Source organism: Onychomys torridus, chromosome 16 (assembly GCF_903995425.1).
Source record: "Onychomys torridus chromosome 16, mOncTor1.1, whole genome shotgun sequence".
In the NCBI taxonomy this organism is placed as follows: Eukaryota; Metazoa; Chordata; class Mammalia; order Rodentia; family Cricetidae; genus Onychomys; species Onychomys torridus.
In genome coordinates, this window is record NC_050458.1 from 65,834,169 (window position 1) to 65,851,382 (window position 17,214).

The following is a 17,214-nucleotide window of genomic DNA, read 5'->3' on the forward strand; positions in this document are numbered from 1 at the left end:
CCTTCATTTGCCGCTAAGGTCCAAGTTGACCAGAGTAAACTGGTCAGACACCGCAGTGGGCCGTTCTGCCCCAGTTTCTCAGCCAGTAGCTTCCCTGTCAGTGTCCCTGGCCTGGAATCAGGGCACATCAGGAGCCTGCCCTCTGCCCAGTGAAGCACCCCACTTCTCAGCGTGCCTGAGTCTCTGACAGAATACAAGTGGCAGCATGTGACTGTAGCACAGTCTGAATTTACAGCCCGGGTCCTGCCTTTGACTGTTTCTATAATTCATGTAACAGTGACTGCTTCGTCGTCACATACCCTGTGGCCCATATTCTTGTCACAGCATTCCTCTGTTAGCTGGTTGGCCAAGAGTTGCCAGATTTGCAGGTGAAAGGATGTGCAGGACTGTCTGACAGCCAAGGATTGTTCTAGCAGGAGCTATGTTAGGACTCCGCCCTGCCCTGACGCCCCTCTTGGCCTTGTGTGGACGGTGCACTCCAGACGGTGCCTCTGATTGGCCTCACTGTAGCTTCGTTCCCTTTCATTGTGTAGACTCGTGAAATGGGTGGTTTTGATTCAGCTTCCTTCGTTCAGCAAGTTGTTTCTGTTTTGAGATATATCCAGGTATGTAGTTTATTACTGCTAGGTGGTGTTTCAGTCAATAGTATGACACACAACTCAACTTGTCTCCAGTTTACAGCTAATATAAATAACCTTGCTGTGAGTCTCCTTCTTCTTTCAAATTGAAATCGATTTCTTTAAAAGATTATGGCTTCCCTCCCCAACTCCTCCTACCTCCCCACCCCTAAATCCACATCCTGCCTACCTCCCCACCCCTAAACCCACACCCTCCTACCTCCCCACCCCTAAATCCACACCCTGCCTACCTCCCCACCCCTAAATCCACACCCTGCCTACCTCCCCACCCCTAAATCCACACCCTGCCTACGTCCCCACCCCTAAATCCACATCCTCCTACCTCCCCACCCCTAAATCCACACCCTGCCTACCTCCCCACCCCTAAATCCACATCTTTTCTTTCTCTCCTTAGAAGATAAACAAGCAGGGTTGGGGATTTAGCTCAGTGGTAGAGCACTTGCCTAGCAAGCGCAAGGCCCTGGGTTCGAGCCTCAGCTCAAGAAGAGGAAGAGGAAAAAGAAGGAGAAGGAGAAGAAGAAGAAGAAAAACAAGCATCTTAAGAAAAAAACAAAACCAAAAAAAAAACCAATGATGAAATTACAAATTAAAAACAAACCAGAATAGGCTAAAACAAGAAAAAAGCTCAAGAAACATATACAGATGCAGACACACACACATTCACACACACAGAAGTCCCAGAAACTATAATATAGACACAAAGGACCTCTAAGATCAAAACAGAACAGAACAAAAACATATTTAGATAAAGCCCTCACAAAGCATTGGAGACAAAGAACCTCCAAAAATGCTATTGAATTCATTTTGTGCTGGCCATCTACTGCTGGGCATGGGCCTGCCCTAAGGAGTGGTTTGTATATGCAGTAAGACTCTGTTGGAGAAGACTAATTTTTCATTTGTGAGCAGTTATCACTTGGAGCCAGCTTCTGGGTTAGGTCTGTGTCCACTTCCCCTCTCAGCACTGGGACCCCATGAGGCTGACCTGCAGAGGCCCTGTGTCTGCTGCCACAGTCTCTGTGAGTTCCTGTGTGCATCAGTCCTGCTATGTCTAGAGGCCTTGTTTCCTTGGTGTCCTCCGTCCCCTCTGGCTCCTGCGGTCTTTCCAGCTCCTATTCCACAGAGTTCCCTGAGCCCTGAAGGGAGGGAATTGATAAAAACACCCCATTCAGGACTTGGTGTTCTGAGGTCTCCCACTCTCTGCACATTGGCCAGCAGTGGGTCGCTATATTTATTCCCATCTATTGCAGGAGGAAGCTGATGATGGCTGAGCAAGACACTGAGTGTAACGAATGTTGTTAAGGTTCATTTTGTTGCCACATTCCTTTAGCAGGACAGAAGTGTTTGGTTTTTCCCTAGGTCCCTGGCCTATCCAGTCTCAGGTTCTTGGCTATCTAAGTAGTATGAGGGATGGGTTTCATCTCATGAAATGAGCCTGAAATCCAGGCAGAGAATGATTGGTCAGCCCCATAAGCTTTGTACCAGTATTGCAATAGCATACCTTGCATGTAGGTCACCGTTATAGATTAGAGGGTTTGTAGCTGGACTGGTGTTTACCTTTCTCCTTTGGTGGCATGCAGAGTATCTTCCAGTACCATGAACACTTGCCCATAGAGGTGAAGACTCTAGATTGACACCAGCTTGACTTCTCCATGTTCAGTGAGTTATGTGAGCGTTTTCTTCAGTAATAGGACCTTACCATTGGGTGGTGGAGAGCAGCCAATAGCCTTGGCAACAGCCTAGGTTGTTTGGGGCTTCCCATGGAGCCCCTTTGGCCAACAATTACATTAGATATAACCCATTCCCAGTACCGGGAGCTTCATTTGGTGATGAGAGATGTCCAGTTGGGCCTCCATCTCCCCTGTTACTTGGCAATTCCGTTTAGATCACTTTAATACATGTATGTATTTGAGGAAGTTCTACTGTGTTAGGTTTCCATAGGACCCCTCAAGTGGCTCTTAATTTTAGCTACCCCACTCTCGTTCCCTCCCTCACTTCCCTCTCCTTCCCCTCCCTGTTTGATCCTTTCATTCCAGTCCTTGCTTTCACTCCATCCATAACTCTATTCTGTTTCCCCTTCCTAGGGTGATCCAGTCCCCCCTCCCCTGTACCTTACTCTGTTCTTAACCTCTGTAATTATATAGATTGTAGCCTGGTTATTGAAGACTCAACAGCTAATATCCACATATAAATGAATACATACAATATTTGTCTTTTGGGATCTAGATTACCTCATTCAGGATGACTTTTCTAGCTCCATCCATTTACTTTCCAATTTTTCATTTTTAACAGCTGAATAATATTCTAATATGTTGGTATACCACATTTTCTTTACCCATTTATCCATTAGTAGATATCTAGTCTGTTTCCAGTTTCTGACTGTTATGAATAGAGCAGCAATGAACATTGCCGGCAAGTGTCTCTGTGATAGGCTCTTGTGGGAGTTTGAATGTAATTGCCCTGTAATCCCATAGGGTGTGGCACTATTAAGAAGTGTGGACTGGAAGTAGGTGTGGCTTTTTGGAGAAATTATGTCCCTGGGGGGCGGGCTTTGAGGTCTCTTTTGATCAAGCTTCCCTCAGTGTGTCTGACAGTGCCTTCTGGCCAAGATGTAACCAGCACCAAGTCTGCCTGCATACCACCCTGCTCACTGTCATGGTGATAAACCTCTGAAACTGTAAACAAGCCCCCCCCCAATGCAGTGTTTCCTTTCTAAGAGTTGCTGTGGTCAGGGTGTGTCTTCACAGCAGCAGAAACCCTGACTAAGGCAGAGGTAGAATCTTTTGGGTATCTGCCTGGGCACTTGTAACTGGGTCTTGAAGTTGATTTAGTCCCAGCTTCCTGAGGAACCACCACACCGCTTTCATAGCAGCTGAACAAGTTTGCACTCCCACCAGCAGTAGATGAGTGTTCCCTAACCCCACATCCTCACCAGCATAAGCTGTCATTTGTGTTATTGGCCTTTCTGACTGATGTGAGATGAAATCTCAAAGTAGTTTTGATTTTCATTTTCCTGGTGACTAAGGATGTCAAATATTTCTTTCAGTGTTTCTTCTTTTGAGAACTCTGTTTAGATCTGCCCTCTATTTTTTAATTGGGTTGTTTTCTTGATATCTAGATTTTTAATTCTTTACTTGGTAAAAAAACAAAACAAAACAAAACAAAAACCGAAAAATCTTTCCCCATTCTGTAGGCTGCCCCTTTGTCCAAATGATGGTGTCCTTTGCTGTGCAGAAGCCTTTCACTGTCATGAGGTCCCATTTATTAATTGTGGATCTTAGTGCCTGTGCTGTCAGTGTTCTGTTCAGAAAGTCTTTTCCTGTGCCAATGAGTTCAGACTATTCACGACTTTCTCTTCTGTCCGGTTCAGTGTATCTTATTTTATGTTGGGGTTCTGATCTCCTTCAGTCATCTTACTGCTCTGGCTAAGACTTCAAGTACTGTAATCGAATAGGTATGGAGAGAGTGGGTAACCTTGTCTTGTTCCTGATTTTAGTGGAAATGCTTTGAGTTTCTCTCCATTTAGGTTGATATTGGCTGTGGGCTTGCTGTAAATTGACTTTATTATGTTGAGATATGTCCCTTGTATCTCTAATCTCTCCAGGACTTTTATCATGAATGGGAACTAGATTTTGTCAAAGGCCTTTCTGCATCTAATGAGATGAGCATGTGGTTTTTGTCTTTCAATCTGTCTATATGGTAGATTACACTTATTAATTTATTTATGGTAAACCATCCCTGCATTTCTGGGATAAAGCCTACTTGATCATGGTAAATGATCTTTTTTATATATTCTTGTATTTAGTTTGCAAGTATTTTATTGAAAATTTTTGTATCTATGTTCATAAGGGAAATTGATCTGTAATCTTTTTTTTCTTAGTTAGGTCTATACGTGGTTTAGGTATCGGGGTCACTATGACCTAGCAAAAAGAACTGGGCAATGTTTCTTCTGTTTGTATTTTGTGGAATAATTTGAATAGTATTGGCATTAACTCCTCTTTGAAAGTCTGGTAGAATTCTGTGCTAAAACCATCTGACCCTGGGCTTTTTTTGGTTGGGAGACTCCGAATGACCATTTCTATTTCCTTAGGGTTTATAGGTCTGTTTAAATTATTTATCTGATCTTTATCACTGCCTGGGGGACCAGCCTCCAGCAGTGCAGGGCTCAAAGGGAATCCACAGAGTCTATGTGTACTAGACTTCTTTATCTGAGGGGTTAAGGGAGAAAGACACACACTCTTTTGATGGTTTCCTTCAGATCTTTTCTTTATTCTTCTGCATTCTCCATCCCTACTCTTATTCTTGATGTTTTCCTTCTAACTCATTTTAACTCTCTCTCTATTATTTTTCTTCCAGCTTATATACCCCAGCAAAATATTTCAAGCAGTATGAAAACTACAAAGTGGTTACATTATTTTCAAGTGAATAATTACAGTGAATACAAGTAAAAAAACAGCATGTTTTCCATATCCCTTACATGATTAAACATTTTATGTATTACAGGTGAAAACAAATTATCTCAAGAACGCATGTACATTCATACCCAAGCAACTTATTATAGATTAACACTGTGTAAGAAAGCAAAGTATTCTTCTCAGTCAGGTCTTTTGTTGGCAGACTGAGTTTTGCAGTTACAAAGAAAGGACCAATCACTTTATTACTTACCTTGAAAGGTAGTCTTATAAGGAATCTTGAAAGAATCACAAATCTAAACTTTTATATATGAAAAAAAAAAACAGAATCAATCCACTCTATTTTAAATCTTTAGGGTACATACCCGCTCATCAATAGTTTCTTATATTAGGAGATTGAGGGCAAAAATGGGCACAAGAAATTAATCATCACCTTTGATCATCAACCAATCCTAGCAAGAAAAGTGCATCAGCGAATAATAAGTGGGCCGCTTTGTTCTTGTTCCCTGACCTTAAAGAGTTCCTCACTCAACTATGTGCCTTTCTAAAACTTTAGATTGTCTTCTTGGGTTTTTCACCTCAAAACTATTGGACAAAAACATCTTAGTCTAACTAAGTTGTTTTCAGAGCTTTGTTTCAGCTGTGATGCACTTTGAAACCTGTGAGCACACGTCCCAATGTTAAAAGAATTTAAACTAGCTGGGCTACTGGGACTCAATTGTTTTTCTTAATCACTAACCTAAGCCCCAGTCTATAGAGCTCCTCAATAGAAACTCATGTGTTCTAGCTGTGTGACACTTCCTTGTTTTATTTTTTTATCATCAAAACTCTAAACTAACATTATTATTATTAGTGAGACAGTACAGCTAGGGAAGAAATCATCTTCATAATAATCCACAGGTAAAAATGCCCAGAGAATGGGATGTATCCAAGAGATAAACACCACATTACAGGCAGTGGAGATCTCCCCCCACCCATTCACACCATGCCAGATACCAGAGAAAGATGGCAGCAGCAGACATGTGAAGGCACAGCAGAAGCAAAAGACATTCCTGGGTCTGTGGTCTTGGGGTCTTGCCTATCCAAGATTGACCCATCAGTCCAGGCCCTTCTGGTTTTTAGACTCTCCACTGAAAAGTCAGGTGTTATTCTAATAGGTCTGCCTATTGTTACTTGGTCCTTTTTCCTTGAAGTTTTTAATGTTTCTTTGCTCTGCATGTGTAATATTTGGATGCTATGTGTCATGGGGACTTTCTTTTCTGCTGTTTGGTGTTCTGTATGCTTCTAGTACCTTGATACACATCCCTTCTTTAGGTTAGGGAAATTTTCTTCTATGACTTTGTTGAAAGTATTTTCTGTGCCTTTGGCCTGGGTTTCTTCTCCTTCCTCTATTCCTATTATTTGTAGATTTGGTCTTTTCATAGTGTCCCAGATCTTCTGGAGGTTTTGTGTCTGAATTTTTTGTTTGTTTGTTTTTTGTTTGGTTGGGGTTTTTTGTTGTCTTCTTGTTGTTGTTTTTAGATTTAACTGAGGTGCCCATATTTTCTATTTTGTATTCAGTGCCTGAGATTCTCTCTTCTGTATCTTGTATTCTTTTTGGTGAGGCTTGCCTCTGAGGCTCTTGTTTGAGCTCCTAAATTTTTCATTCCCAGTTTTACCACAATTTGGGTTTCCTTTTGTGATTCCATTTCCACTTTCATGTGTTCAGCTCTTTTTTTCATTGCATTTCACTGGGGTTTTTTGTTGTTGTTGTTGTTGTTGTTGTTGTTTTTGGTTTTTTTCTTTTTTGTGCATGTGTTTTCAAAGATTTCATTAATGGATTCATTCATAGCCTCTTTAAGGTCCTTGAGCATATTCATAATAGCTATTTTGAAGTCCTCACCTTGTGCTTTATCTACATCAAATTTCTCAGGGCCTGCTGTAGTAGGTCTGCTGGGCTCTGGTGGAAATACTGTCCTGGTTGATACTGATTGTGTTTTTAGGCTGGAGTCTGGGCATCTGGGTCTGGGATGACTGTGGTTCTAAGTGTTGATTTGGTCTTGTCTTGGTTGGTTTCTGTTGCCCTCTCGGACTTAGTCCCTGCTGGGTGTGACCACTGGGAATCCTGGGTAGAACTTGTTTCTGGGTTTGGGGAGGTGATATACCGCAATGGGGATGGGCCAGAAGGTTGGGGAGATGGGGGCTGAGAGGGTACATGAGGAAGGAAAGCTGTGTCTGCCAAAAGAATCTGTGGATCCACAGGGAAGACAGGCCCATGCTAGTGGTTGTCACAGAGCTAGGGATAATAATCCTGGGTAATTGACATTGGAGGACAGGACCATGGCCAGCTGGTTACCAGGGAGAGACAAAGGAATGGGTGAAGAAAGCAGGCTGTAGGGGAGAATTCCTTAGTCCCTGGGAATGGGGCAGAGAGGAAGAAACGGCACAGTAGGTAGTCTCCTACAAACCTGGGGATAAGCCTGGGGAACCAGAAGGAGCGTGAAGATCCTACCTGATTCCAAGGCTAGTATGAAGCCTATCTTGAGCCCTGGTGAGGCTGGGGCATACAGTATCAGAGGGAGTTGAGCTGTGAGAATGTATATATCCTCTTTAGCACATTGTTTAAGATCTCTTGACCACTGTTAACTCATTTTTATTGAATTGTTGCTAGTTTCTTTGATGCTCTAAATACAGGTCCATTATGAGAAAATCCAACATCAGTTTTTACTTTATGGTATTGCTTTCTGCATCTTGGTCAAGAACTCAGCCTCTGCCTTCAATGTTATGAAAATGTTGTTGACAACTTAATGACTTTTGTTTCATATTCACATCCTCGGTCTTCTCAAATTAATTTTTGTATATGAAGTGAAGTGAAGATTAACCTGATGGGTACCTAGTCTTTCAGTGCCACTTGCGAAGGCTTTCTTCTTCCATCATGTTGGTACCTCAGGCAAGTGCCTTGTTCTAGGCACTGTGAGCCTATATCTAGCGTCCGCTCTGCTCCCTGCACTTTCTCTGAATGTGTCAACGCATGCTAGCTTTCTTCATTCCCACCTCGTAAGAAGTTTCTAAAATGGGGTAGTGCAAATCTTTTAAACAAAAATCTGTGTGCATTTAGAGGTGTGTGACGGATGTCCTTCAGGAAGTTATTTTAACATTCTCAGTCTCTCTAAAGATTCCTTTTTCTTTCTCCAGCCTTTACGTGTCCTTATTAACTTAAGAGACATCAGTTTCTTCCTAAAAGCCTTGAACTTTGTTAGGCATTACACTCAACTGGTGAGTCTGTTTGAAGAAAGAGGACATCTTAATTTTAGTATCAGTGGACATCATTTATTTAGTATAAATAAAAATATACTCCTTTATTTAAGTCTCCTGAAGTATCTCTCAGGAAAGTTGCATAATTTATCATGAGAGTCTCACATATTTAAATAGTTTTATTCTATATTACCATAAAGATATAATTTTTAGAGCTTTATTTTTGAAGTATTGCTGGGATATAGAAATATAGTAGATTTTTCCATTCTATACATTGTAGCATCTTGGTTCTGTTAGCTATGGAGGGTTTGGAGAAAATTTCATAGAGTTTCTATGTATACAGTAATATTTTCTATAAATAGCTGCCATATTTACCTTTTTATTTCTTTATTGCACTAGTGTGGACTTCCGATTCAGCTGGTAGGAGGGATGAGAGAAGACAGCTTCTTTCCTGTATTAAGAAAGGGTTTAAAGTCTGAGCCAGAGGCGTGGTGATGTCGCTGTCTGGTCAGGCTGAAGCTGCCTGTTTCCTTCAGGTTTGTTGAGCTACAGTGTCGCAGAGGCGCTGATTTGTAGATGCTGATTCTCCGTGTCTGTGAGGTGATCTTACACGTCGCTTTGTTCTCTCAGTCTGACGACACCGACTTCCCCGTAGCCTCGCTCTGGTCTCCTTCCACTGGCCAGAAGAAGACAGGAATAACAGTTCTTCTGATTTAATAAGCTGGAAGGTCAACTTTTCGTGGTTGATGTGGAGATTTTAAACAACCGCTAAGACTGGGAGCACAGGGCGTGAGTCTAGGCCGCGGCACTGCAGAGGCAAGAATGTGGGCTTCCTTAGTAGCGGTCCCCAAGTGATGGCCCAGTGAGCTCACTCGATCTCTGAGACTCTGCTTTCAGCTAATCTTGGTTTTTAAGGTCATTATTAATATATTCTGAAGAAGTTATATCTTGTTTTATACAGATGCAGAAAAAATTAAGATACTGAAACCGTATTATATGTGATTTCCCATTCCTTAGTCGTCATCTGGTTCTTTGGGAGAGAACATTCTGAAAACCATCTGTCATATACACTGTAGATTGATCGAAGGGTCAGCTCAGTAACAATCTAGACTCAATCCAATGGCAGGAGTAAGTGTCTAATATACAGAGCCTTTATATGTTCATTTTTACATGATTGTCATTTCTGCAGTGTAGTAGGTTAATCTGATTTGTCAAATGTTCTATCAGAATGGAAACTATAGCAAAAAGTGGCTCCTCAGAGAAATGTGTATTTATCTAAGATAATGGGTAAGTCATACATATACATATACAGATGTCTTTATAGTACTAAGTTAGAATCCCCAAGGAAATCAGTACTTCATCCTCTCCATTTCTTCTGTAGCTCTGCTACACAAACAAGTAAGGCCCACGTGAACCAAATGTGTTGGTCGGTAAGACAGTGTGAGTCAACACTTTGATGAGATAAATTTTGTCATCTGCTAGGAATTACCCTCTGCCATCTTTCAGATCTAAAGCGTGTAAGGACCAAGGGGTTTGGGAGCTCCTTAGAAGTGTTTTATTTCCAAGACAACCAAGACCATTTTAGAACTGATCTGGCATGCTTCTCTCGACTCATATGAATTAATTAATTAGTTAGTTAAATGGGTTTGGTTTTTTTTTTTCAAGATAGTATTTTACTATGTAGCTCTGACTGTCCTGGAACTCACTCTGTAGAATAGGCTGGCCTTGAACTCACAGAGATCCACCTGTCTCTGTCTCGCTAGTGCTGGGATCAAAAGTGTGAGTCACTACACCCAACATAAAAATGAGATGTTGTTTTTTTAATTGGCCACTTTTAAATGTCCAGAGAAGCATATGATGCAATGTACTTAAGATCAGTCTTATTGCTGGGCGGTGGTGGTGCACGCCTTTAATCCCAGCACTCAGGAGGCAGAGCCAGGCAGATCTCTGTGAGTTCGAGGCCAGCCTGGGCTACCAAGTGAGCTCCAGGAAAAGGCCCAAAGCTACACAGGGAAACCCTGTCTCGAAAAACCAAAAAAAAAAAAAAGACCAGTCTTAGAGCCCAGCTTCATAACGCTTAGCCAGGCTGATATTTGCTCACCATTTGGAAGAGACAGGGATGGCACTTCTCCAGGAAGAAGCAGCGTCCAGGAAGGAGCTCAACCTCCTGAGTTCCGGGTCGAGGTGAATTTGACTTCTTTTGGCAATAGTTCGACTCCAGCCAAATGTTGTGGCTGTAAGAGGAGGACAAGAAGGCAGGGTTGTGGTGCCACAGGCTGCAGTTTTCCTACTTCATGCTTAACCAGATGAGGTGTTCGGGTCCCAGCCAGAGTCTTGGCTCATTGAAGATTTGATTAAATACGATCCGTGGCCAACTTACTGCATTCTGTTTCTTAAAGTGAGTTGGATTATAGGGTCAAGTTATTTGTTTTAAGTGTCTTAGGGATCAGGACCTACATCCAGTTAGAAAGTGGTTACTATCAGGATGTCTTGCCAGGCCAGTTGTTAACTGTAGCTCGCAGAGCTCACAGCTGGATCAGACTTGTGGCAGCTCAAGCCAGACCAGATGCCAGTGTGGAGAGGGGAGGTGGGCATGAAGTCAACCCCTGGCTGCTGGGAGAGGTAGGAGAACACAGAGTTGGTAGGGAAAGGGGGAAAGCGGACCTGGGAGAAGTTGGGAAAGGGAGTACACATAATCAAAACACATATGGGAGTCTCACAGAACTAATGAAAACCATTCAAGACTCTAAGAAAGCGATGCAGATCACAAGACTCTTACTCACACTGGGGACTGTCAATCCAGTGGCATCCAAGCCTTGCGTTTGCCAAACTTCACTATGTGCTTTATTGTGTTTCTTTATTTTTTTAGGCAACAACCGAAGTGGAAATCAAGAAGAAAGGCCCTGGGTCTCTTTTGGTCTCCATGGAGCAGCTCGGCTCCCACGGACGGAAGGACAGGATCAACAGCATCATGAGTGTCGTCACAAATACGCTAGTGGAAGGTATGTGCCCGGGTCCCTGTCAGAGCAACTGATCTGGGAGTGTGCAGTGTGTGGTAAATGAAACCCTGCCCCTTGATGTGAGCTTTGCAAAACTCTGAGCCTTTGGAATAGATCTTACCAAACATAGAAACCAGGGCCACAGACTGTCTTCCCGAAGCTGTATTCAATGAATCAAATAAAGACCTAAGATCTGCCTCCAGCATTATACAGAGGCAAGAAGGTTGGAGGAAGAGTGGGGAATGGCTGGAGGGTCCCCAGGGTCCCAGTGAAACTGTCCTGGGTAAATGCTGTGGGTAGAGCGGTGCATTCCACATAATGGAGTCCCTTCCTGGCCTTGGCCTCACAACATTCTCTTTTCCTCTCTAGTGACTTGCAGCCCTTTAGATGTTTTCTGAAGGAACACGTTCTGTGCATTTGACAGCCCCTAATTCTGCCACTCTCCAGACACCCCACACATCCACAGATAACGTGTAATGTGTGATGGAATAAGCCCCAAACCAAGAGTCTCTCCCCAAGACTTTTTGCCACAGGGGAGAAGCCGCCACTTTCCAGTCCTAACCGGTCTCCAGTGATGTTGCTGTGCTGACTTCTCCAGGCTCCATTTTCTCCCTGACACAGCTTGGCCTACCATGGAATTGCTGAGAATTTTCCCTTAGGCCATGGTACCTCTAGCAACCACCACCCTCTCTGCAGTCCTGTGTGTGTCCCAGGCTCCTGTGGGAGGTAACCCAGTGACTGGGAGCCCTCATACGGGAGTCTCATTTCCGTGAGGATTTTCTTCTTCGGTGCTGCTTTACCTTTAGATAGCTATTCTCAGAGTATACACACAAACTGCCTCAGCACTAACCATAGTCCTTTAGATGATGTCACTTAGTGTCCTGCTAGCCACAGGATATGTGTGTGTGTGTGTGTGTGTTGGGGTAGGAGTGCCATGGAAAGAGAATCCCTAAGAACCCTGTAGGATTATTGGTCTCCCAGAGGAAAAATGAGACACACCATAACTGGGCTTAGGAGAGCGTCAAGTCAAGTATGTCTAACTGTTCAAAATGGAGCAGCTTCCCTCCAGCTGCCTGAACAGACACCGTCCATTCTAGTTTTCAGTTCCCGTTGCGGTCAGTGTCTGAAGGAACATCTTCAAGCTTTGTGGCTTGTGTTTTGAGGTTTCAGGCAAATTACTGCAGAGTGTAAGAATTCTCTAGTCTGAGAATTTTAACTCAGTTTGGTATTCACTTAGAGACCAAGACAGGATCTTTCCAAGTGTACGTGGCAGTTGAGGAAGAAGAACAAACTCCGTAGACACATTCATGATCGGCAGGGCGTGCGAACAAGAGAATGATCTATCCAGAGCAGCAATTACTGATTGCTTGTGGCAGTGGCCAGGCATTGCACCCTGGCACAGGGTGCAGCCATTGTGGAGACTCAGACAACATTGCCAGACTGGGCTTCCCTGTGCTTGGAATCCCTTCTGGAAGCCGTAATTGGATATAAGCCACTGGAGCACTTGCACCTTAGAAACTGACCTTGTCTGCTCTCACATTCTCTACTTTCCACTAGCCATGCATTAAAAAGAAAAGATGGAGCATCCCTCGGGCTGGAGGAGGCTGTGGCTGCAGTTGTGGCCATCCGGCATAGCTCTGTTGGTAGGCCCGACTGTTCCCGTAGCCTGTACCTGTCCTGCCACGCAACCCCAGACACCCTCCTGTCCTGTCCTGTGTCTTGACCCCTTTATCTGAAGCTGATGAGCTAGAACTGAGTAGTATGAGGAGACTGAAGACATCAACTGATTTTACCCACTGACTGCTGTATTTACTGCCTGCTACATTAAAAGCATTGAATGAGTAATCATTCCTGTTTCCCAGACTTAAAGTTGGGAAGCTCTGACGTTGAGCTAGTCCAAAGATTTCATTGATTTTGAACCAGTGAAACAGACTCTTGCCTACCTAAAGGTTTAGATACTGTAGTGAGAGTTCTAGAACCCCGTTCTTAAGGAGAAAAATCTCTCTGCCCTTCCTCACACCATCCTATTGAAAACTCACTTGGCCGTGTGCAGTAGACTCCACCAAATCCCCAGCTAGCAGAGCCTTAAGCTCCAGGGCTGGGTCGGATGTGGGCCGGTAAATAAAGCTGAGGGAGGGGCTGATTCCCTGGGGAGGGGGGAGCGTTAGTGACTGTGGGTGGAGGGGCTGATTCCCTGGGGAGGGGGGAACGTTAGTGACTGTGGGTGGAGGGGCTGATTCCCTGGGGAGTGGAGAGCATTAGTGACAGTGGGTGGAGGGGCTGATTCCCTGGTGGCACACTCACGGCCTCTCCAGCATCATCCAGCCAGAGCTGTCAGTGTCTGCCATCACCTCTTTGATTCAGCTGAAAGTGCAGAGGCCCTGGGGACTCTTTCCTGCCTAGCCAAAAGCTGCTGAAAGTTGTCCAGAGCAGCTGAGGGAGACTCCTACCAGAAACTTGTTGGTCCCTCAAAGTCTCCGTCATGATGAACTTAACAGGCGCACTTTGAAGACGGTTTCCAGTATTCCTAGGACTGAGATGTGTGGGCAATCCCTCTAAAAGTATCCAGAAGCAATGTAGGAGAAACTCCACAAACCTTCGAACACTTCACTCCTTTATCTAAGCTCATTCCCCACAACGAACACTTTGCCTTGGGGACCTGTGGGGCCTGGCCATAACAGCAAAGCCCTGTATAAATATCAGGCACAGTGTGTGTATCTATTCTGTCACTAGGGAAGCAGAGGCAGGGAGATCCAGTGAACCCCGTGAGGCAGCATAATGAGACCCTGACTCAAAATAAAGTAATAATGAACTAAAGAGAAACTAACAAGCCTCCCCATTGAGTGAAGGATCTTCCCCACTTCCCACACTCATTGTACCCTCTGTGGAGCTGATTGTCCGAGGCTCACCCCAGCCCCGGGATATAGATAAAGGTTAGGGAACAGGTGACCGTGGGGATCTTTGGGCCGCCAGGAGGGTGGAGAACCCCCTTGATCTGGTAGGACTCGGAGCCTTGCACTGTGTAGTGTGGAAATTATGTCATTTCTCAAATGTGAACAGTCAGGGCTTCATCTTCCACAGTCGAGCCGCTGAGCTGCAGACATTTGGAGAAGGGAGGAGATAAAAAGGGAACGGAACCAGATTTCCAAATATGTACTGTAAGAATTTATGGAAATAAGAGAACCTTTTCATTTTCTTTTTTGGGGAAGCAAACTAAATTTACCTTGGGAAAAGAGGGAGTTCTGAGAGAAAGAAGCCGAGGCAAGTTCTCTTCACAGACTTCTTTTCCCACGCAAACTCCCACGTGGCTCTCACTGGGGCCCTTCAATCTGAAAACCAAGGCAACCATTTTCTTAGCAACCAGGGAGCCAGTCAGATACCCACCCTACCTAAAATAAAGCCATCACCTCAAGCCACAGCCAGCTGGCTGGAGAAAGGACAGGCAACATGGTTGACAGCAGCCATCCTGTTCTTGGGGAAACACTGGAAATTTTTGTTTATATTTGTTTATTTGATTGTTGGTGGGTTTCGTTTTTAAAATTGGGGGCTTACTATGCAGCCCTAACTAACCCAGTGCTTGTTATTTAGCCCAGGCTGGCCTCAGATTTGTAGTAATCTTCCTGCATTAGTTTCCTGGGTGCTAGGCTTACAGGGTGCCCAGCTCCAGGGAGAATTTTATTTTTATTTCATCAGTGTAACTGGGGTTGGGGTCTTGCAAACCCACCGCCTTGGTCTTGAGATGTCCGTCTGTCTGGTTTCCACCACCTTGGTCTTAAGATATCTGTCTGTCTGGTTTCCACCGCCTTCGTCTTGAGATGTCCATCTGTCTGGTTTCCACCGCCTTGGTCTTGAGATGGCCATCTGTCTGGTTTCCACCACCTTGGTCTTGAGATGTCCATCTGTCTGTTTTCCACCACCTTGGTCTTGAGATGTGGGTCTGGATGGTTTGAAGTTCAGCTTTGTGAAAAACATCTTCGCTGGATGAGGAACTTGAGTTTTATGATCCCAACTGTTCCATTTCCTGTAATTTAACCAGAGACAGAGAGAGTGAGTTTTTTTCAACTTGTGGGTCAATACCCCTTGGCAGGGTGGGGGTGGGGGTGGGGTCAAACCACCCTTTCATAGGGGTCACCTAAGACCATCCGAAAAAAAACAGACATTTACATTAGGATTCACAACAGTAGCAAAATGACAGTTATGAAGTAGCAATAAAAATAATGTTACAGTTGGGGGTCACCACATGAGGAGCTGTATTAAAGGGTCGCAGCGTTAGGAAGGTTGAGGATCACTGGTGTAGAGAGAAAATAGGGCACATGAGCCTTCCTCTGGGTAGGTGCTGTCACTGTTCCTGCTGTGACTGGAGGGACTTGCCTGTGGACCCTCAGGTTTCCTTCACATCAAGGGGGAGGGGCAGGCCCCTCCCTATCAGCAATGATCTAGTTACACATACGGCTCAGTGCACTAGGCACAGGACGGCCACCATGGCCAGGAGCTTGTCCCCTGGAGTCTGACCCCCCAGTTCAGCTGGCATCAGCACTCGTGAACTGGATGACCTAAAGCGACGTGACTGACCTCTAGGGCTCAGCAGTGACTCACAGCCTGAGCAGGAAGTGAGCTGCTCCGCTCTCATCTCACACACACACACACACACACACACACACACACACACACCACACGTGGTTAAAGGTGCGAGATGATGCGTGTAAGGCAGTGAGTGCAGAGCCCAGCACAGACCTTCGGTTACGTGGAAGGTGCTCTAGTCTACATTGTGCCATTACATTTTTATCAGAGCAGCCGCCATCAAAAGTATAAATACTGAGGTCGGGAGTACCTGTGGGACCATGAAAAGGAGCTGTTTTTAAAATTCCAATTTTAATTAGTTAGTTAGTTAGTTAATTAATTAATTAATTAATTAATTTGGGTGAGAATTAAACAAGTTGGGGGCTGGGAGCAACGGCTGTCGGTAAAATGCTCACGGCACAAGCATGAGAACCTGAGTTTGGATCCCTAGCACTCATGTAAGAACCCATAGCAGTGCATGTGTGTAAGCCTGGTGCTGGTGAGACAGAGATGGGCAGATCCCTGGAGCTCACTGGTGCCAGCCCAGCCTCCTGACCTCTGGTCTCCATGCGCATGTGCACATATGTGTATCTGCACACACCTATACTAACACACACGTGTACATGCATACACACACGGAACTAATTAAACAAGCTAAACTATCTATCAAGCGCCTCAGGACACCCTAGCAGATAGTGAGCGCTCTGGATAGTATATTTGGCAGAAATGCTGTCTCCATCAACAGAAAAGGTAGCGCTGTCCAGCCAGCACACCTGTATCCACCATGTTTTCAGAGGACAGGCTGGCGTCCTCGTCTTCAGGAGGCTGCAGTTCACGGCTGAGTCAGCCACACAGGGAGCACCCTCCTCATGGCCCTGGCACTCTCTTCCTGGCTCTGTCTCTCACTCTTTCCTGTGTTCACACTTTCTTTCTCTTCCTGCAGCTTCTCTCTCCATCCAAGAGATGTCCTCCTTCCCGGGTGACCTCCCCAGACACACTGACACACAGATGTTCTTCCCGGGTGACCTCCCCAGACACACTGACACATAGATGCCCTCCTTCCCCGGTGACCTCCCCAGACACACTGACACATGGATGCCCTCCTTCCCAGGTGACCTCCCCAGACACACTGACACATGGATGTCCTCCTTCCTGGGTGACCTCCCCAGACACATCGACACATGGATGTCCTCCTTCAGGAGGTTCTCCAGACTTGGGAGACTCTCAGCACTGAAAAGACACTGACTACATGGTCTCTCAAATTATTTAGGAGGCCAACATTTAAAAAGATGACTGGGTGGTTAAAGCTGAGAGCCATTCAGCTTGCAGCCACATCAACCCAGGGACAAGGCTTAGGTGACAAAATTCTCCCTC

General features: G+C 44.8%; 1 protein-coding gene across 1 annotated transcript in view; it reads left to right on the forward strand.

The window, feature by feature from the left end:
- Scn8a (sodium voltage-gated channel alpha subunit 8) overlaps positions 1-17,214 on the forward strand; it is a 169,231-nt gene that overhangs the window by 125,430 nt on the left and 26,587 nt on the right. The window contains exon 13 of the mRNA XM_036207633.1: positions 11,151-11,283. Within this exon, the coding sequence (XP_036063526.1) occupies positions 11,151-11,283 (133 nt within the window). The remainder of the gene's footprint in view (positions 1-11,150; positions 11,284-17,214) is intronic.